The sequence below is a fragment of the Pristiophorus japonicus genome, chromosome 6 (assembly GCF_044704955.1).
Source record: "Pristiophorus japonicus isolate sPriJap1 chromosome 6, sPriJap1.hap1, whole genome shotgun sequence".
NCBI classification, from domain to species: Eukaryota; Metazoa; Chordata; class Chondrichthyes; family Pristiophoridae; genus Pristiophorus; species Pristiophorus japonicus.
In genome coordinates, this window is record NC_091982.1 from 81,336,024 (window position 1) to 81,359,191 (window position 23,168).

Below are 23,168 nucleotides of genomic sequence, written 5' to 3' on the forward strand. Positions count from 1 at the left end.
CGTGTGGTGGCTGGGGAGCAACGGCCACCCCACGTTAAAAAAATGCATGCACAGGCATCTTTCACCCTTCAAGGGGTAGTTCGGAATCCGGAATATTAGGTCCTTCATTGAAACATCTGTGAACTCATCCCTTTTCGGCATGGAAGCAAGTCATCCTCGTTTCGAGGGACTGCCTATGATGATGACTAGACTAACCACACAAACCTGTTTTTCGAACAAGATGAAAAAAAACAACTTGTTCCTAATTGTTCAATAATAGCACAGCATGTGCTAGAGAGATCTGGGACTACATTGGTACACACTCAAAAAATGAAAATGTATTTTTTTGTTTAAAAGTCAGATAGCCTTTTTCAACTTTAGTAGTTCAACTGATTTCTTGGCAACCTATGTCAATGAGACTACTGTGAAGACCCACTCCAATGCATGTAACACTGAATTGACTGTATAAGAGTATTTAATTCTGCAAGTTTACTCTACATGCTATTAATAAAGATGGAAAAAATGAGTTTGGATACTGAGGTGAGTTTCAAGTTCTTTTTATATATAAAATGTTGCAGGAACATCACATTTCTCCAACACATTCAACAGCAACCTAGAACTCAACTGAACTTTAATGACAAAAATCATCAGGCACACTCACTTGCAAATTGTTTTTAAGAGGTGGGTGGGTTGGAGAAAGAGAGGTTTATAAACAAAAGACTCCAAAAAGCAGCAATGGGGTAATAGTGCAGCAGTAAAAATCTCAGCATTGTAACATGTTGTGCTACCATGTGGAAAAGGAGCATATCTTTAGGGGTGGATGGGAGTTCAGGTGGGTAGGAAACAGACGGGACCATCTGATTGTGCTTCAATTAAACATGGTTTGAATTATGATTTTTACCAGGTATAACACCAGGTTTCCTGACCATTTCTACACCCAACATCTTGAAGTGGTCAGTACATATTCTGTCCTTTCCTTTTAAACAAAAATGGGAAACATTTTATTTAACCCCTACAGTATACACAAAAACACAACCACATAACCTGAAGTCCCACATATTCCTTAATGCGTCAAAATTCCATGATGCATTTTTAACAAAAATGGTTAAGAAAACAAATTCAGGGAACAAGTGTGTCCATATGGTAATGAGTCCTGTGGATTTTTCCTCTTCTTCAGCGAGTTGAAGCAAATGACGACGACCAAGGACCTCCATGTCATACACTGTAATAAGTAACCACGGAAACAAACTTCCGAGAAGTAGGCAGCCCACAAATACCATTCTGAAAGGCAGAGAGGGAGAAAGACAGACAGATTCTTATTAGGAACAGCTGAGAGCAGACAGCAAAATGGTCATCAATAACAAAATTAGACGAAAGACGCTGAAAATAACTAGATTGAATTCTGCTCTAATATCTAACTCACTCCCAATTTTGTTCTCCTGACTGAAACTCACAACAAAAAACTTGTGCCCAGTGCGAATCCTAAAAATATGGCCTCAGATGTGTCATATCCACCGGAAAAATAAATCTTGAAGAACTTAACTTACTCATCTTTTATCACATATCTGAATTCCTAAACCAATCAAAAGTAGTAAAAATATATATATACCACTGAGAAAAGAGTGACCAGCACAAACTTGAGCAATCAAAACCTCAATCTACTTGTCTAAAGCTAGCCATTCACAAACCAAGTGCTACAAAACCAACCAACTCAAAACATTTCTTCACATGGTTTTTGGCCATCAATTCATTTCTTCACTCAGGTGAATGTATACAGCTAAAGGTAATATTTATAACATTAAAAAACACCCAATTTGAAAACAAGATTAACCATAAAATTAGCTATTTAATGTCCACAAAAATATCCCCCTCATAGGGGCCTGTATTTGTGTGTGGGGCCCGTGGTACAAATTTCACAGGTTCTGATTTCTGGATATTTCCTGCTTTTGTGGGAAAATTTTGAGAGATGCATTTTGTGAGTTGAACATTTCACCTGTTGGGGTAAAAAGGCTTCTCTTCTTCAAGGTGGATTCCCTGAAATAAGGAATTGACACCAGCCCTTATAACGACCACGGAATCAATCAGACAAAACCTTGGATTCACTTTACGATCTTTATTCAAGCATATGCAGGGGAAGCATCACAGTCTTAGCCGCCTAAGACAGGACCTTGTCCCTCATATCAGGGAAGGTTTAAAAAAAAAAGAATTATGCAAAGTCACATAATGACATAATTCCTTCTTACAAACCTGCAAAGGAGTTAACCCTTTTCCACTGACAGCTGTTTTACTTAGTTCACCAAACAACTTTAGCATCGCTGCATGAAATTTTAAAAATACTGGACACTATTAATTTAAGTTTCTTAATTTGAAATGAATGTTTGCCCATGTGCCAGAAGGAAAATAAATTGGGAACAAGTTAGAACGTTTGATTGATGTTTTCTATCTTTAATATTTAATAATTTTGGACAGTAAAGCTCCTCCAGGTATTAGGAGTGAGATTAATGGGATGTGTAAAATGGAAAGAGGAAGTAAACATGCTTAAGGTACAAGGAAAAGCCACTCCACAGGAAAAGGGGTGAAAGCAGAGGGGATATGGAGGTAAGATGGGAATGTGATAGCCCCAGAGTGCGTTCAGGAGAGCCTATTGAGCGTATACCATGGGTATGTCCATACAGGTAAAGCCAACATTATTCGATGTCCTGATGGTGGTGGAAGGGAATGGGTAGAGATGTAGAAAACCATTGTAAAAAGTGTGTGACATGCACGAAGTACAACCCAAGGGGGAAAATAAAGGTCAGGATGGGACATCGACTCTGACCAAAGGGACCCTGGGAAAACTTAGATAGATTTTACTGGACCGCTACCCAACCACATACTGCTTAGTTATTATAATAGATCAATTTACAAAGTGGGTAGAAGCTTTCGCCACTAGGAATTGCTCATCCGAAACTGTGGCCAGAATCTTAGCAGAGGAAATAATACCCCGATGGGGAATGCCACTAAAGCTGGACTCAGATCAAGGTACACATTTTACAGGGAAGGTGATGCGCTTTACTAGAGATTAGGCACAAATACCATATCCCATACCACCCGGAGTCATCCGGATTAGTGGAACGAATGAATAGGATCTTAAAGACAGCACTAGCCAAGGCAATCTAGGAGACCGGAAGGGGGTGAATAGACATGTTACCCTGAGTACTGATGAGACTGCCAGAAGTCTTGGTTACAGGAAGCGAGGACATAGGACCATAGAAGGACAGGATATGGAGGTTTGTGATGGAACTCTGTAAGCAGTTACATAACCTAAAAGCACAGGCTAGAGAGCAACAAATAATCAAAGACTTAGGGAATGATGCTAAGGAACAGAAGGTCCAAATACCTCAAGTAGGCAGTCAGATAATGGTTAAGCTAAACCCAGATTCTCACCTAAATGGACCGGCCTCCATCAGGTAATAATGCTAAGTGACACGGTGCGTGCGTAGTTATAAGGGGTATTAGCAAATGGAAACATAGGATCCAGTTGAAAAGACATTGGGCTCAATTTTGGCCGAGCTCATTTATCGGCGCACTCACCGGAGTTTCGCCGCTTATGTACGTTCCCAGATGCGCCGAAAAAAAATGTTGGAACTTTGGCCGCTGTCTGGCGTCTTCGATTTAGTCAATCAGCGTGGCCAGTCGTTCTGCGCTGGAAAATGTGCCGGGACTTCTGCACATGCGCAGTAAGGATTAGTGATGTCCACGCATGTGCAATAGTGCTGCGAGTCTGCAAGTTGGCAATCGGCCATTAAAGAGCTGCTTGTGTCTGCGCGACCGAATTTCTGAGGTAGAATATCTTGCTTTCTGGTTATTTTATTCATCAATTCACTGAGGGCTTGTGTGTTAATGCTCTCACTCTTAAAGCTAGCTAGGATACAGAGAAAGGCACTAAGATATGCTTCTCAGATGCAAGCAATGTGGAGAGACAGAGTTGAACTTTGTTTCATTGGAGAAAAGATTAAAAGGGGGAGGGGAGAACATGAATCCTGTCCTTTAAATTCTGAGAAGCACTAATTATGTGCAATTTATTTGGATTGAATTCTGGATAGTGAGACTAGAGATTGGAAGATATTTTGCCAGCTCCCCTCCCACCTCTCTTCCACGCCCCTCACCCGCCCCCAGCACTAAGAGATTGCACCGGGAGGCCACTTGGCCTAAGCTAGGGGCGGGCAGGAGAACTGATAGAAATGACCGGCAGGCAGGAGCACTATCAGTGCTCCTGCCCGCCCCTAGCCCAGGCCGAATGGTCTCCCACACCGGCCCGTTGCCTTCCCAGTCTGAATGCAGAAAGGTGAATTGCAGTTTGAAGATGAAGGTAGGACTTCAATTTTTTATTTCTTATAGAATTGTTAGTAGTTTTTGTTTGCAAACATTGCCAAGGGTAAAACTTGGTTAGCTTAAGTTCAAGTCCTCTCCACTTCCCGCCCTAGCCCAGGCAGAATGGCCTCTGCTGTACCTACCTGCGCCGATTTCTTTATCTCTCCACAAGGGTTTTCTCAAGTGGCCACATATGCTGGCCCAAGGAGAAATGGAGTAACTATTAGCTGGCCAAAGTTGCCTAAATAGGCAGAACTGGTATAGGTGGCTGGTAACGTCCCCTTTTGAGAAAAAAAAGCCGAAAAAAAAATGTAACTAAGTGAGTTACGCTGGTGCAAACTGATTTGGGAAACTGGAGATTTTTAAGTTACGCCAGAAAAAGCAGGTTACTCCAAAAAAAAACAGAGCAACTCCTGGCCCATAGTCTCTAACTAACCGGTGACGACTGCAAAATATTATTATTTTTTTTTTTAAACACAGAATTCTGGTGCTCGTGGGAACAATATAGGGTAACTCCTCCTCATACCCGAGAACAACCGGCTGAGGCTTAGCAAGGCCTGTATTACAGAGATTCGGGCGACGGGCCAACGGCGACAGTCGGAGCAACAGTGGATTTAAATTGCAGCGTCGGACTAACGGGCATAAGACAACAGTGAGGGGTCGGATCGACAATGGGGATGGACCAGTAATAACCTTGGGGTGAATAAGACCGCAATGTGTTTCGTAATAAAGGAGGGGACAAGGATACTGCACCCAGGAAAGAGGGGTGCAGATGCCAGTCCTCCCAGTGTGCAGATGCCTCTGAATGGTGTTGAAGGGTTAGTCCCCGAGATAAACCCACCACCACTGCCCCACCAACCACTCTAGCAACAGTGAGCATTACCAGGGCCCCGACCACCACACCCTCTGTGGCACGAAACTGCCCAACGATGAACGCTGGAGCAAAAGGGAGATTGGTAATAAGGCAAACCAAGGATAAGATACACTTTGGGGTACATCAGCGAATAATTACAGTGTTCCTAAACCTAACGGACATAACCATCCCCAGCTTCTGCGAACCAGAGACCATTAGCCTGTATAAAAACCTGACCCTGCGAGCACTTGAAGGCCCTGAATTAAAAACCATGAAGTTTAACGTGGAAAGAGAGACGGGTAAAAAACGGGACCGGGGGAAAAGAGGGATACTAGAAATGGTAGGCGCGGGATACGCGGCAGGCATTGCGATGGTAAACATTATAGACCTGCACACAATAGATGATCGGGTCGATGCCCTAACCCGAACCATACAGGGATTGTTGGATAGAGATGAGGATAATGAAAGGGTACAGGCACAACTGGGTAGTGGCGCGGAGAGGGAATTGTTACAAGTGGCCCACACATTGCGAGACCACGCCAGAACCAAAAATTTGATAAACAGAGCAGAAAGAAACGTGAGCAGGAGAATTCAGACGGAAATAGTTTGCGCAGGGTACGGAGCAAGGTTCCTCAGTGGAATACAACATAACCTAGAGCAACTCCAAAATGGAAAGGTGCCGGATTGGATAACACCTGATGTATTTACCAGCTGGATCTTGGACAAAAACATGACTCGTGCATATGAGGTGCGGAGAAACAGTTATGCTTAGGTCCCAAAGGTCAGATGTGTAACCGGACATTTAAATATAATAGGTTTTGTACTATCAATACCACAGTATGATGTAACAAAGGGAGATTCCCTATACCAAACAGACAATATTGGGGAAATAAAGAAATCAAACTCACGTGCGTTACAATGACCTATCCAGATATGTGATTAAAGAGAACAGTACTAAGAGTCTTAACATAGATGATTGTTATAAAAATAATCAAGTTGTTTTATGTCGAGATCTACCACGAATGACCAAGAACGACTGTGGATATGGCCGAATTGACGGGTGCACATTGAATATCACACCACTGGCGCGGGATTACGAAACAATCGCTGTTCCACGAAGAAATGGAGAATGGTGGGTGAGCACCACGGCAACTAATATGATGGTTACGAATAAGGGAGGGGTTACCTCCTGCGCCATTATGAATACTGACTTCTGCTTCACCCCACTTGACGAAACACATATAAATGGGTATATCATATACCCTGAACTGAAAGAAGAAACCATCAATGGGGCAATGATAGACACTATCCGAGAAGGGTATGAGAAGGCCATAGGGCTGCAAGGAGAACAGATACCTGAACTAAATGAAGAACAATCTCGACTAGAGCAGGATATTCAGGGGCAAAGGTTGAAGTGCATAGTTCTGATGGAAGAAATAGACAAACTGCAAAAGGACACTGAGGAGATGTTGGCTCGTCAGCCTTGGTACATGAAGTTTTGGATGCTGGACTCAATATGCAAGTGCATCTGTGGATACGGATAATGGTTGTGGTGTAAGGTGTGATATTGGTAATCTTGCTGTTGTTAACCTGCCAGAAATGTAACCAGAGGCAGGCCATAGCACGAGCAATAGTTAAAACATTGAATAAAGGGAAGATACACAGTCCGGCAGAAAAGACTTATCCTGTAAAATCTTGATGGGAAAGCCAACAGGTGGGCCCTGCAGTTCGGGAAGTAGCGCTACCCAAACGAAAGGACAACCCTGGGGCTCACCCATGAGGAATTAATTGGGAAATGGTCTGTCTTGGGCATATAGCCAAGGGCCATAAGGGGGGGATACCCGACTCTTGTGGAGCTATGAAACTTAGCATGCAAATTTATGCAGGCTGAAAAATTCACAAATGACTGAGACCAAGTGGAAAGTTATGCACAGAAAAAAATCTTTCATAATTATGTGAATAAGTAAGGCAAAGCAGTAAGATTTTGATGTGGAAACAGAGAAGAACAAAGTAATGATCAAATGCTGCAAATCCACAGTGGGAGGCAGAGCAAAATATTATCTTGGAATGTAAATAACTGGGGAGAAACTGGAAAGAAAAAAAAAGAAAGTTATTTTTACCTTAAGCAAGTTTTGTAAACAGGCTGGTAAACAGTTTTACAAATGTTACACGAAGTTTATAAGGCCCAAACTTGGTGGACATACCGCCGCAGGACCGCTGACATACCGCCCAAAATCGCGAAATTGATCGAAAAATACCAACATACCACCCACATACTGCCCGGCGGAAAATTCATCAGCGACATACTGCCGGGATGCATACCGTCCACCCATGCACACCACCGACTGCCCTGGTAACGGTGGTTTTAAGTCGATCTTCGGTCGGCATTATCCATCTTCACCTGTGAATTTTTTTTTTAATCTGTCACCCTCCCAGTCTCTTCCCCACCGCCCACCCCCACCCTGCGCTCTCCCCTCCCCCCTCACCCAAGCAGCGATTCCCCCGGCCCCCTGCACATCGCTCTCAGGCGATTCTGGTCCGTGCCTCTCGGGGGGGACGGAGCTTCGCAGCAGCATGCGCAGAACTCGGGACCCGAATATTTCAGAGTGAAAAGGACCCACCGCCCGCACACTGCTGGCTGCACTCCGCTCGGCATACAGCCGAGAAAAAACTGATGAAAATCGCGCACACTCCGCCCCAGTGATACCCAGCGGTATGAAACGACATACCGCCTAGAAATGGGCGGACGACTAATTTTGGCCCCTATATCTTTTAGCATTAAAAATGCTTGCATCAATGTACTTTATGTCACCATGTTATCTATTGCTTCAGTATATTTGTCATATTACAGCAATGGGCAAATCACCCATCATGTTTCGGCTGCAGTGGAACCAAAATAAACACCAAACATTGTGCCTGAGGGTCCTCGAACTTCAAATCCTGTAGCAGAGCACAAGGGATGAGGGTAATGCTAGGGTGTGCATGTTATGTGGTCAGGTGTTTTTAAATTCTATTTGTAAAATTATTTTTAGCAAAGGAGCTTGGTAGTTATAATGAACATTGCGTTTTGCTAGGCTTCTCGTGCACATGCAATGTGCATGGGTGGGGGTTGCATAGGTGAAGAGCGCGCGGCAAACCAGCCCCATCCACCCCTTCCCTCAACGACTATCTGTCCCACCTGTGACAGAGTCTGTGGCTCTCGTATTGGACTGCTCAGCCACCAAAGAACTCACTTTAGGAGTGGAAGCAAGCCTTCCTCGATTCCGAGGGACTGCCTATGATGAAGGTCAGGCATATCCATACTCAATTTCTCACCAGACTAGTGCAGGTGAATAAAATACCAGTGACAGAGTACCATCAAGCTCAATTGGGGAGGTGGTGGTGGATTTTGGTGGGGCGTGTCTATTTGCAACACCAAATTTCCGATTGGTCACCTTGGATGACAAGACACACACAGCAGTTTATCTGGAATGTGTAATTAGATCCTGCTTATCTAAATTATCAATTACTTTGCAATGTGTAATTCTAGCCATTCATTCTGTTTTCCAGGCTCTGGAGCTTACAGAGAACAGACAGGGCTCACCTTTGAGGGTTACGACTATCTCCCCCACCCCACCGCAACAATTACCTATCCTACCCCCACCCCACCCCCCACAAGTTGCTGATCTCTTCCCTCCTCGCCAAGTTCCTGATCTTCTCCCCAAACAAGATTCTGACCTGCCCCCCGCATATTGAGACATTGTGTGTGGGCCACAGATAGTTAACATGTTTATTGGGTATAAAGTGAATAGTGACAATGTCATGCTTTCCGGATTTCATTCAGTCCAATGATGTCCTTCCCGCCGTTCTCCTTTCACCCACCCACCTACGGTCATCTCTCTCTCACTCCCCCGTCTCCTCTTTCAATCTTCGATCTCGTCTCCTCCCCACCCCCACCTCCCAAAATCTGGCCATCAGCGGATCCTCTGACCGTTTCCCCATGGAGTTGAGGGAAGTGTGGCCCACGGTACAGGCCGCAACTGCAGGTCGGTTACTGTGCATGGACGGCACCGGTACACAGTGTGCGTGCGCAGAAGGTTGCCACGGTGTTTGTACAAATGATCACTGTGATTTTGTTGGGGACAGAAAAAAAGGAAGGGGGTGGGGGAGGGAGCGCGAGCCGCGCAGAGAAGGGGAATAGTGGGCAAGCACGAGAGCACGAAGCACAAGAGGTCCCTGAGCGAGAGGGCAAGCGGGAGGGAGAAAAGCAGGCCCAGGAAGGGCGAGAGAAAGAGGGGGAAAGAGCACGAGAGAGCACGCGAGGGAGGGGAGGGCAAGAGCACAGGGGGGTGGGGGAGGAGGAATTGTTGGGATATAGGGCCCAAATTTGGCCAGTACAGATTTCTGGCGCATTCACCAGAGGTGCGGCGCTTTTATAGAACTCCAAGGGCGCCAAAAATATTCAGGCCGAGTTTGGCCGCTCCCCAGCCTCTCCTCCATGGTGGCGTAGCGTGGCAACTGGATTCGGGGATGGAGCCGGGTTCCGGCGCACCTCTGCACATGCGCACTAGAGTATGCGCACATGTGCAGTAGCTCCTCGCCCCCAGAACCTGAGTGTGTGCGCTGCAGGCTGTGTGGGAGGGGCCGACGCTCGCCGCCCCTATACTGGCCAAGTGGCCTACCGCACAGGCCGGCCGCTGCCTTCCCGCGCTGAGGGCTACAAGAGACAGGTTGGTTGGAGGGGCGGGCGGGGAGCGGGTGAGAAGAGATTTAATGGGGAGGGGAAGGGGGAGGGGAAGAGTTTTGATCCGGCGCAGGGAGATAAGAATCTTCAAAGATTTTCCAGTACTTTAATATCTAGCTATCTTTACTAAAAATATACTCAGTTTAATCAGGCTGATAACACCTACACCCTGTCCAGTCTCGCTGCTTGGGATTTAAAAAAAAACTAGCATTCCTATCATAACACTGTCATTTGGAGGCTACCTGCGCTGATTTCTTAATTCACCGCAAGGTTTTTCTGAGCGGAAACAAATGGCCTCATAAGCTGGCCTAAGTTACTTTGGAGTAACTTTTAGCTGGCTAAACTTGCTTAAACGGCCAAAACAGGCACAGTGGCTGGTAACGCCCCCGTTTGAAAAAAAAACTAAACTTAAAAAAAAAACCTAACTAATTCACTTACACTGGTGCAAATTAAATGGAGAGAATTGCGATTAAGTTACTCTAAAAAAAAATCTAGTTGCTCCATAAAAATACGGAGCAACTCCTGGGGAAACATGGGCCCATCGAAACAGAATGGGTAAATGTGATTAGAACTACTTGCTTGTGTAGAGGGTAAACACCAACATAGACTGGCTGGGCTGAATGGCCGGTTTTCATTTGAAGCCGGTATGTAGGTATGAATCTCTTGTTATGAAACTGATTTTTGTTACAGAAAAAATCTTTTGAAATGTTACATCACTTGCAATCCTCACTATCTCAGGTAGATATTCCCAACATTAATAGTTCAGCAGGAACCAAATTTCTAATAAGTGAGTGTGTACTTATTGCAAGAGATGTGACAATCAGGATGTATCACAACACTATTCTTTATATATTCCTGATGGTGTTGATAATTTTTTGAAATGACTGCTACAAATAGCATCACTGGGAGTATAGTAGCATAATGGTTATGTTACTGGACTAATGATCCGGAGACACGAGTTCAAAACCCACCAGGGTGGCTGGGGAATTTAAATGCAGTCAATTAATTAAATAAATCTGAAATAAAAAGCTAGCATCAGTCATGGTGACCATTAAACTACCGTACTGTTGCAAAAACCCATCTGGATCACTACGGTCCTTTATAGAATAGAATCAGAATCGTTACAGCACAATGGGCCCAAGTTTCCACATGATTTGCGCCTGATTTTTAGGAGCAACTGGTGGAGAACGGACTATCTTAGAAATCGCAATTCTCCACATTTTTTTTTCTGCAGTTCTAGTCAGGTAGAACAGTTCTACTTTGGAACAGAATTTTTTCTTCAAAAGGGGGCGTGTCCGGCCACTGACGCCTGATTTGAAAGTTTCCACAGTGAAAACGTACTCCAAACTAAAGTAGAATGGAGCAAGTGAAGATTTTTGTAGAACTGAAAAAACCTGTTCTACACATTGAAAAATCAGGCGCAGGTTACAAATTAGGCATCTAGAACGAGGTGGGGGGGGGGGGGAAGGGAAGTTATTAAATTCTATAATAAATCCTTATTTATACTTATACAAATAAATCCAACCTGAATAAACATTTATAAGTGCTTCAGGCAGGCCTTTCGGGACAGAAGGCTGAACGGGCCGGCCCGAGACTTCGGGCAGGGCCCGTCCCCAGCACCAGATTTACAGGTAGGTGGCGTTGGGTTGGGTCGGGTCGGGTCGGGGAGGTTCGGTTCTGGTCGGGGGGGAGGGAGAGAGAGAGAGAGGGAGAGGGGGGGGGGGGAGAGGGGAGGGAGGGAGAGGGGAGGGAGGGAGAGAGAGAGAGGGAGAGAGAGAAAGGGAGAGAGAGAGGGAGAGAGAGAGAGAGGGGGGGAGAGAGAGAGGGAGGGAGGGGGGGGGAGAGAGAGAGGGAGGGAGGGGGGGAGAGAGAGAGAGGGAGGGAGGGGGGAGAGAGAGAGGGAGGGAGGGGGGGGGAAGAGAGAGAGGGAGGGAGGGAGGGGAGGGGGAGAGAGAGAGGGGGGGAGAGAGAGAGGGAGGGAGAGAGAGAGAGGGAGGGGGGGAGAGGGAGGGAGGGAGAGAGAGAGAGAGGGAGGGAGAGGGGGTCAGGTCGGATCCAGTCCAGGAGCGGGAGTCGGGTCGGGGGGGCGGGAGCGCGGGTCGGGTCAGGTCCAGTCGGGGAGCGGGAACAGGAGCGCGGGTCGGGTCGGGTCGTAAGGGAGCGGGAACAGGAGCGCGGGTAGGGTCGGGTCAGGTCCAGTCGGGGGGGCGGGGAGCGGGAACAGGAACGCGGGTCGAGTTGGGGTGGGGGGGGGGGGGAGCGGGAGCGGGTGTCGGGTCCGTAGGCGGGGGGGGGGAGGGGGGGGAGCGGGTGTCGGGTCTGGTCTGGTCCAGAGGCGGGGGGGTGGGGGGGAGCGGGTGTCGGGTCTGGTCCGGAGGCAGGGTCGGGGGGGGGGTGGGGAGCCTTATTCACGCAGCCCCAGTGAGGCCATTCAGCCAGGGCTAGGGGCTGCGTGCTTCGGGCCCCTCCCACACAGTTCGGCGCCTGGAGCTACTGCACTTGCGTGGCCACTGTAGCGCGCATGTGCAGAGGTCCCGGCACTGTTTTCAGCGCAGGGACCTGGCTCCGCCCCCCCACAGCTCGTGCTGGCTGCGCCGAGGGCCAGAGGACCTGCAAGTAGGTGGAGAATACCGAGGATTTTTTTAGGCGCACTTTGTGGCGCGAAAAACGGGTGTCCAGGTCGGGTCTGCGCCGTTCTAGGCGCATGTGGAAACTTGGGCCCATTCGGAGGCTATTCAGTCCATTGAGCCCGAAACGGCTTGGCAAGAGCGTTTCAGCTATTCCCACTCCCCCGTCCTTTTCCCATAGCTCTGCATTTTTTTTTCCTTCGGGTACTTATCTAATTCCCTTTTGAAAATCACGATTGAATCTGCCACTACCACCCTTTCAGGCAGACTATTCCAGATCATATCCACTCGTTGCGTAAAAAATGTTACAGATCTTCTCCCAATATCCACTTTGACAGAAAAAATAGAAAAGCAAATTATAATTTAAATGGAGAAAAATTACAAAGTGCTGCAGTACAGAGGGACCTGGAGGTCCTTGTGCATGAAACATAAAAAGTTAGTATGCAGGTACAGCAAGTAATCAGGAAGGCAAATGGAATGTTGGCCTTTATTGCAAGGGGGATAGAGTATAAAAGCAGAGAAGTCCTGCTACAACTGTACAGGGTATTGGTGAGGCCACACCCGGAGTACTGCATACAGTTTTGGTCTCCATATTTAAGGAAGGATATACTTGGAGGCTGTTCAGAGAAAGTTCACTAGGTTGATTCCAGAGATGAGGGGATTGACTTATGAAGATAGGTGGAGTAGGTTGGGTCTATACACATTGGAGTTCAGAAGGAGAGGTGATCTTATTGAAACATAAAAGATAATGAGGGGACTCGACAAGGTGGATGCAGACAGGATATTTCCACTCGTAGGGGAACTAAAACTAGGTGACATAGTCTCAGAATAAGGGGACCGCCCATTTAAAACTGAGATGATGAGGAATTTGTTCTCTCAGAGGGTTGTAAATCTATGGAATTCTCTGCCCCAGAGAGCTATGGACGGTGGGTCATTGAATATATTTAAGGCGGAGATAGACAAATCTTTGAGCGATAAGGGAATAAGGGGTTATGGGGAGCGGGCAGGGAAGTGGAGCTGAATCCATGATCAGATCAGCCATGATCTTATTGAATGGCTGAGCAGGCTCAAGGGGCCAAATGGCCTACTCCTGCTCCTATTTCTTACGTTTCTTATCCTTAAATCTGTGTTCTCTGGTTCTCGACCCTTCTGCCAATAGTTTCTCCCTATCTACTCTGTCCAGACCCCTCATGATTTTGAACACCTCTATCAAATCTCCTCTCATTCTTCTCAGCTCTTAGGGGAACAACCCAGCTTCTCCAGTCTATCCACGTAACTGAAGTCCCTCAATTTGGAACAATCTTGTAAATCTTTTCTGCACCCTCTCGAAGGCCTTCACATCCTTCATAAAGTGCAGTGCCCAGAATTGGACACAATACTGCAGTTGAGGCCGAACCAGTATTTTATAAAGATTCATCATAACTTCCTTGCTTTTGTATTCTATGCCTCTATTTATAAAGCCCAGGATCCCGTATGCTTTTTTAAACTGCTATCTCAACCTGTCTTGCCACCTTCAACGACTTGTGCGCATAGACTCTGTTCATGCATCCCCTTTAGAATTGTACTCTTTAGTTTATATTGCCTTTCCTCGTTCTTCCTACGAAAATGTATCACTTCGCACTTCCCCACATTAAATTTCATCTGTCACGTGTCCGCCCATTCCATCAGCCTGCCTATATCCTCTTGAAGTCTATCCCTATTCACTATACTGCCAAGTTTTGTGTCACCTGCAAATTGTGAAATAGTGCCATGTTTCCCAAGTCGAAGTCATAAATATACATCAAGAAAAGCAGTGGTCCTAGTACCCTGTAGGAAAGGAAATCTGCCATCCTTACCCAGTTTGACCTTTATGTAACTCTTAACTGCCCTCTGAAATGGCCTTGCAAGCAACTCAGTTGTATCAAAACCGCTTTGAAACACAATAAAAATATAAGAATAAAACCAGACAGTTTTGGAAACACAAAAGCAAAATACTGCAGATGCTGGAATCTGAAATAAAAACAGAAAATGCTGGAAATCTCAGCAGGTCAGGCAGCATCTGTGGAGAGAAAGCAGAGTTAACGTTTCAGCTTTCTCTTCAGTTTTGGAAACATGCAGGTCGGAGTTATTGAGAAGTAAAATAAATACCTTCAACATTGTTACTATAAATAGTTCCTTTTTATTTTACTTCCCTGTTTGAATTATTCAGTATTATCATTTTCCAGAAGGTTTCTTCAGGTGAAGGACTGAAGATTAAACGGTTGAGTAGTTTATCAATAACATGTGACATATAAAGTACTCAGCTCCTTTGGCACAGGTTCAAGTTAATTATGTATTTAGATCATAAAAGGGATGTAAAGAAATGATTCCAAATACTCTTTTGTTCAACTGCAAATTGCACACTTAGTCATTGTAAGTGCACAACAACTGAGTTGGCAGGTTGAGTCAGTCTGTAATCACAATATATAAAGCAATGCTTTGTCTCCTCAGCTCTTATTCAGACTAATTTCCTGTTGCCTTATTCAAATAATTGTTGAAGTAACCAGGAAGGATGCAATATTATATTTTCCACCCTTTAATTTTCTTCTCCTTTATAAATAGTGACTTGCACAGAGGCACAGTTCCTTGCATGGCTGCAACCTATCAGAATCTTGCCCAATGAGCAACTTTTCACTCATAAGTCGAGGCAGCCAACCATAACATTCCTCATCCAAAATTTACAAAGAACACATAACTCACCAGCTTGAGGACACCAAAGCCAACCATAATACCGCAAGCACCACCCCAGTTAAGATCAAGTAATCCAGCACAGACAAAAAAAACAACGGAAGCTGGAAACCTGAATCAGTTTATATATCCAAAGCAATAACTTTTTTCCTTTTTCCAGATGCTACCCAACCAGTGTTTTTCAGGTTTAATCCAGCAAAACTTGGGTTGAGTCTGTGAGCTTCCTGTCTCGGTGATTCAGTACCACACCACACACTACCTTACCCACTGAACTATCATAGGTTAGAATAGTTTATAAAAGTCATCTCAAACCTAGCACATCAGTTTTAGAAAAGGAATATGAGATACAAAGGCCGAGGTAACAGATCATAAAATAATCAAATGACAGAAACCTGGGAAAATCATTTACAATGAAACTATAAGACGATTATTCTGATTATGCTTTTTGCTTTAGTGGCAGCTTGGATCCGATGGTAGAACCCTCACCTCCAAGTCAGAAGGTTGTGGGTTCAGGCCCTTTTCTAGAATTTAGCACACTTAGTGCTGTACTGTCAAGGCGCAATCTTTCGGACGAGATATTAAACAAGCCTCTGCTAACACGCTCAGGTGAATGCAAAAGTCCCAATTGGAAGTATAGGGAGTTCTCCCAGAATTCCAGCTAACATTTCTCCCTCAGCGAACACCACCTTCAACATATTGGGCCCAAGTTTGGGGCCGCGCCTAGAACGGCGCAGCCCCGACCTGGATGCCCATTTTTCACGCCACAAAGTGAGCCTAAAAAAAACTTACAGATTCTCCGGCTCCCTGCCTGTCCTCTGGAGCCGGGCGCGGCGCAGCACGAGCTGTAGGGGGCGGAGCTAGGTCCCTGCACTGAAAACAGTGCCGGGACCTCTGCACATGCGCTACAGTGGGCGCCCATGTGCAGTAGCTCTAGGCGCCCAAAACTGCATGGGAGGGGCCCGAAGCATGCAGCCCCTAGCCCTGGCCGAATGGCCTCACTGGGGCTGCGTGCATAAGGCTGCTTCCCACGCCCAGCTCCTGTTGCCTCCCGACCCAACTCGACTCCTCCCCCCCCCCCCGCCACCGACCCGGACCGGACCCGACCCACGCTCCCCCACACCTGACCTGACCTCCCTCTCCCTCCCACCACCCCCCCGACCCGACCCACGCTCCCGACCCCTCACCCGGACCGGACCGGACCCGACCCAATCTGACCTCTCTCCCCCCGCCCCCGACACGAACCGATCCAACCCGACCTCCCTCTGTCCCACCCCCTCGACCCGAACCGAACCGACCTTCCTCCGCTCCCCCCCGACCCCGACCCGCGCTCCCAACCCGACCCGACCCAATGCCACCTACCTGTAAATCTGGTGCTGGGGACGGGCCCTGCCTGAAGTCTTGGGCCCGGCCCGTTCAGCCTCCCACCCCCTTCTCCTCCCCACCCCCCTTCTCCTTTCCCCCTCCCTTCTCCTCCCCCCCATCTCCTTTCCCCTCCCCCCCTGTCCTTCCCCTCTCCCCCCCCTTTCACCTTCTCCTCTCCCCCCCTTCCCCTTCTCCTCCCCCTTTTCCCCATCCCTCCCGCTGCCCCCCCTCTACCCCCCTCCTCGCTGTCAGAAACACAGACACTGACAGACAGAGAGTGAGAGACACACACAGACAGACAGACAGAGAGAGAGATAGAGACACTGACAGAGACACACTTGGGGGGGGGGGGGGGGGGGGCATCCCAGCACGTTGTTGGAGGGCTCCCGGTGCTGCAGTCGCTAAGTAGAAAATGTTTTATTTATTAATTTAAAAAAAAATTACTGCTTATTAATTTTTTTTGATTGATTTATTGGTTGATTTATTGATGTTTTTATCATTTATTATTGATGATGGCTCTTTATTTGTAAAACTGAAGTGTTTAATGTTTGTAAGCTTCCCTTTAAACACCCCCCCCCCCATTCCCTATGCCTGATTTGTAACCTACGCCTGATTTTCTAAAGTGTAGACAAGGTTTTTTCGAGCGTAGAAAAATCTTCACTTACTCCATTCTAAGTTAGTTTGGAGTAAGTTTTCACTGCCGAAACTTTGAAAACAGGCGTAAGTGGCCGGACACGCCCTCTTTTGAAAAAAAAATTCTGTTCCAAAGTGAAACTGTTCTAACTGACTAGAACTGGAGCAAACTAAATGCCGAGAATTTGAATTTCTAAGATACTCCGTTCTACACCAGTTGCTCCAAAAAATCAGGAGCAACCGAGACTGAAACTTGGGCCCAAAATCTGGTCAATCATCTCATTTGCGGTTTGTGGAACATTGGTGTGTGCACGTTAGCTGTTGCATTTGCCTACATAATAACAGTGCTGCAATTTAAAAAGTTGTGAAGTGCTTTGGGACATCCTGTATGTGTAATAAAATGCATGTTATTTCTCACTGTTATAGCAAGCAAATTGTTGAAGAATAAATAGGAATATATTAGGGTGAGGTTATAACAATTATTTGCGAGGCAATTTTCAAAATATAAAACAAGATTGTAATTTTTGAAGCGTATCATACCAACAGTTTTGCTGTTTCTGAGGTGCTGAAACATAATTGGCCGGATTTTGGTATGAAGAATAACAATGAGGCTATCAGCACTCAGTGTTATTATGGGGTAAGTCGGACAGCAACTTCTGGAGTCCTCACATGTGCAGTTAAACTCAAGTCCCTTCTCCCACCTCCTTTTCCAGTACATTGATGACTGCATCAGTGCGGTTATCTGCTATCGCCCCGAACTAGATAATATCATTCACTTTGCTTCCAATTTCCACCCTTCCCTCACCTTCACATGGTCCATCTCAGACTCTTACCTTCCCTTCGTCTCCATTTCTGGGGATAGGCTATTGACAAACATTCACTATTAACCCCAAGACTCCCAGCTACCTAGACTTCCTCCCACCCTACTTCTTCGCATTCCATTCTCCAAGTTTCTCCATCTCATCTGTTCTGACGACACGACCTTCCATACTCGTGCTTCCGATATGTCTACCATTTTCCTCAACCAAGGATTTCCCTCCACCGTGGGTGACATGGCCTTCAACTGTGTCTGTTCTATTTCCTGCACTTCTTCCCTTCCCTCCTAGAACCACAATAGGGTTCCCCTTGTCCTCACCGATCACCCCACAGCCTCCACGTTCAACGGATCATCCACCGCCATTTCCACCACCTCCAGCGTGATCTCACCACCAAAGTACATCTTCCCTACCCCTCCCCATTCAGCATTCCGAAGGGACCGCTCCCTCCATGACACCCTCATCCATTCTTCAATCACTCCCAACACCCTCTCCCCTTCTCCTGGCACCTTCTCGTGCAAGCGCAGGAGATGCTCTTTTACCTCCTCTTTTCCCACTATCCAGGCCTTCTAGGTGAAACAGCGATTTACTTGTACTTCTTTCAATTTAGTATACTGTATTTGCTGCTCACGATGCGATCTCTTCTACACTGGGGAGACCAAACACAGATTGGGTGACCGTTTTGCGGAACACCTCCATTCAGTCCGTAAGCGTGATCCTGAACTTCCGTCGCCTGTCACCTTCATTCTCCGCTCCACTCCCACTCTGATCTCTCCATCTTTGGCCTCTTACACAGTTCCAACAAAGCTCAACGCAAGCTCGAAGAACAGAAGCTCATCTTTTGTTTAGGCATTTACAGCCTCTGGACTCAACACTGAGTTCAACAATTATCAGACCATAACCCCTGCCCCTATTTCCCCCCCCCCACAGCAGCTGTTGATGATTCTACCATTTCCATTTACACCCTATCTAGACTCATCTTTTGTTTCTTAACTTGCCCCATTATCATCTCCTTTTGCCTTGCACCATCATCCCTTTTATCTCTTAATCTCTTCTGCCTTCCATCCCATCACAGATCTTCCCTTTTGTTCTTTCCTCCCCTCCCACTTTCCCTGCAACTACACTTGTTTAAAAATCTATTACATCTGTAATTTTTTCCAGTTCTGACAAAGGGTCATCAACCTGAAACGTTAACTGTTTCTCTCTCCACAGATGCTGCCTGACCTGCGCAGTATTCCAGCATTTACCGTTGCTACATAATATTATCTAGCCAACCTATTTAATTTGTTGAGGAAAGGTTCCTTTAAGTTTTTCTCTTCAATCCAGTAGAATAAATCAAGCAAAGTTTAAGAATATTAATATAATTGTACAACTATTACATATACTTGGTCGGTTACCTTCTTTGATACTTTTATGGTTTCTGCAGATTGGGTACCACTATTCGCATTCAGCATGTAACTATAATCGCTATAATTATCTATATAAATTCACTTCTGACCGTAACCAGATATTCAACAACATCTCCTTAAGTTTACCTCAGGGAGCTCCTGCAGATTTCTGAATCTGTTCTTTCAGGATAAGGATGCTTTGTCGCTGCTCCGGGGGTAGCATGGCAATCTGTTCTGGAGTCAATTGGAGTACTTGCATTATCAATGCAGCCTGCACCAGACAGAAGAAGAAACAGAGTCAAATGGGAAACAAACTACTGCACAAAAATACTCACTTAATACTACTATCTGGCTTCATTAATCACATAAGTCTGAAATGCAAAAATGCATTTCATCCATTAAGCCCATAGACCATGCTTAATATATCCTCTCATAGTCTCCACCCCACTGATTTAATCAGAAAGGGAAAGTTATCCAAAAAGACCCATGAGCCCTAAAATAAATCATGCAACTGGGCAAGTAGTTAAGCCAGTGAGAAGCTGAGCTACAGACCAGGGAGTTACTACGTCTAATCCCAGCCTTTATCGAGTTAGCTGATCTCAGCTGGTGCACATTTAGGGATACTACAATTTGCCTCAGTTATCCTAGGTTAGGAGAAAAAAAAGCAACCAGGAATTCTACCCCCAATTGCAATCTAGTGACCCTTGTTGGAAATGCAAGGATCTGGAAGTTGAATTATGATAGGATTGTGAGGGCTGTGATAACTCTGCAATCAAGCAGCCGACATACCCAACCTATAGGGGGGGGGGGAACACCCGAGGAAGAGCGGAACTTAGCAGCAGCAGTAACCCCAGCACACAGCACCGACACCCTCAACCTAGGAGGGAACACCCGAGGAGGTGCGGAACTTAGCAGCAGCAGCCAACCACCGCAGGGAGCAGCGCGAGCAAGTAAGAGAGGGCGACAAAGGAGAACAGGGCGACTACATTCAACGTCACAGGAAAGCAATTGGTTCGTGAGTTTTTCTCTCTTTTCTTGCTTTAAATTAAAGGCCTTAGATCAGGGGCTGATATTAATAACTAAAAACTAAATCTAATCAATTAAATACATTAGAGATGGCAGGACAGGCGATGTGTTTCTGCTGTTGCATGTGGGAGCTGGCTGACCCCATTGAGGTCCATTGCAACCATATCTGTAGCAAGTGTCTGTAGCTCGAAGAACTTCGGCTCGGTGTTGATGAGCTGCAGACACTGCGACACATCAGGGAGAGACAAGAGTTACCTGGATGCCGCGATCCAGGAGCTAGTCACACCAATCAGATTAATTAATTCAAATTCGATCCGTGGTCAGGGGCAGGAGAGTGTGACTATGAGTGAGGAAGGTATGAGGACTCAGGATGGAGTGATGGAGGAGCCTCAGCCCTTGCTCTTGTCCAACAGGTTCGAGGCTCATGTGGACAAGAGCAGGGACTGCAGGATGGATGAGCAAACTGATCGCAATACCGTGGTACAGGGGGCCATTCAAGTGGGGGAGTAAAAAGAAATGTTGTAGTGGTAGGGGACAGTTTCTCTGCAGGTTCTCTGCAGCCGAGAGCATGAGTCCCGAAGGCTGTGATGCCTGTCCGGTGCCAGGGTTAAGGACATTTCCTCTGGGCTGGAGAGGAACTCGGAATGGGAGGGGGAAATCCAGTTGTCGTGGTCCGTGTAGGTACCAACGACATAGATAGGACAAAGGAAGAGGTTCTGCTGAGGGAGTATGAGCAGCTAGGGGCCAAATTAAAAAGCAGAACCACAAAGGTAATAATCTCTGGATTACTACCTGAACCACGAGCAAATTTGCATAGGGTAATTAAGATCAGAGAGTTAAACACGTGGCTCAAAGACTGGTGCGGGAGAAATGGGTTTTGGTTCATGGGACACTGGCACCAGTACTGGAGTAAGAGGGAGCTGTTCTATTCGGGTGAGCTCCACGTAGACCGTGCTGGGACTAGGGTCCTGGCAAATCAAATAACTAGGGCTAAGAGGGACTTTAAACTAATTAGTTGGGGGGGGGGGGGGTGAATTCAGGTGAGCGAAAATTTAAAAAGTCAAAGAACAAGGAGAAGGCAATAGAGCAGGGTGGCACTGGGGGAAATGAAAACCAGAGCGTGACAGGAAGGGACAGAATGTATAAACATAAAGGTGAATCAGAAAGTGGGGTCAAAGCAGGAAAAATGGTAAAAAAACAAATTTAAAAGCTCTTTATCTTGATGCACGCAGCATTCGTAACAAAATAAATGAGTTGACGGCACATATAGATGCAAATAAGTATGATCTGATAGCCATTACAGAGATGTGGTTGCAAGGTGACAAGGATTGGGAACTAAATATTGAGGGGTATTTGACAATTCGGAAGGACAGACAGAAAGGAAAAGGAGCTGGGGTAGCACTGTTAATGAAAGGTGAGATCAGTGCGTTAATGAGAAATGATATTGGCTCAGAAGATCAAGATGTTCAATCAGTTTGGGTGGAGATGAGGAATAATATGGGGAAAAAGTCACTGGTGGACATAGTCTATAGGCCCCTAACAGTAGCTACACTGTTGGATGGAGTATAAATCAAGAAATAATGTAGGTTTGTAATAAAGGAATGGCAATAATCATGGGCGATTTTAACCTTCATATTGATTGGACAAAGCAAATTGTCCAGGGTAGCCTTGAGGAAAAGTTCGTAAGAGTGTATCCGGAATAATTTTCTTGAACAGTACGTTGCGGAACCAACCAGCAGGCTATCTTAGATCTGGTACTATGTAATGAGACAGGATTAATAAATGATCTCGTAGTAAAGGATCCTCGAGGAATGAGTGATCACAACATGGTTGAATTTCAAATTCAGTTGGAGGGTGAGAAAATTGGTTCTCAAACCAGTGTCCTAAGCTTAAATAAAGGAGACTACAAAGGTACGAGGGCAGTGTTGGCTAAAATGGACTGGGAAAATAGATAGAAGTGTGGGACGGTTGATGAGCAATGGCAGACAGTTAAGGAGGTATTCCATAACTCGCAACAAAAATATATCCCGAGAAGAAAAGACTCTAAGAGAAGGGATAACCATCCGTGGCTAACTAAGGAAATAAAGGATGGTATCAAATTGAAAACAAGGATATACAATGTGGCCAAGACTAGTGGGAGGCCAGAGGATTGTGAAACTTTTAAAAGCCAACAAAGAACGACTAAAAAAATTGATAGAGAGGGAAGATAGATTCTGAAAGTAAACTAGCACGAAATATAAAAACAGCTAGTAATAATTTTTACAGGTACATAAAAAGGAAAAGAGTGGCTAAAGTAAATGTTGGTCCCCCAGAGGATGAGACTGGGGAATGAATAATGGAGAACAGGAAAATGGCAGAGACTTTGAACAAATATTTTGCATCAGTCTTCACGGTAAAAGACACTAAAAACATCCAAATAGTGGATAATCAAGGGGCTATAGGGAAGGAGGAACTTAATACAATCACTAATGAAGTAGTACTCGGTAAAATGGGACTAAAGGCGGATGACCCCGGGATCTGATGGCTTACATCCTAGGGTCTTAAAAGAAGTGTCTGCAAATAGTGGATGCACTGGTTGTAATCTATCAAAATTCGCTGGATTCTGGGGCAGTCCCAGCAGATTGGAAAACCGCAAATGTAACGCCCCTATTTAAAAAAGGAGGCAGGCAAAAAGCAGAAAACTATCGACCAGTTAGCATAACA

General features: G+C 45.8%; 1 protein-coding gene across 4 annotated transcripts in view; it reads right to left on the reverse strand.

The window, feature by feature from the left end:
* Positions 1-520: 520 nt before the first annotated feature.
* The window catches only part of cstf2 (cleavage stimulation factor, 3' pre-RNA, subunit 2), a 93,351-nt gene continuing 70,703 nt past the window's right edge, over positions 521-23,168 (reverse strand). For all 4 annotated transcript variants that reach the window (XM_070882992.1, XM_070882995.1, XM_070882994.1 and 1 more), the window contains 2 exons: positions 19,587-19,710; positions 521-1,260 (listed from right to left, as the gene is read on the reverse strand). In XM_070882992.1, coding sequence (XP_070739093.1) covers positions 19,588-19,710 — 123 coding nt within the window. In that variant the 3' untranslated portion in view covers positions 521-1,260; position 19,587. The remainder of the gene's footprint in view (positions 1,261-19,586; positions 19,711-23,168) is intronic.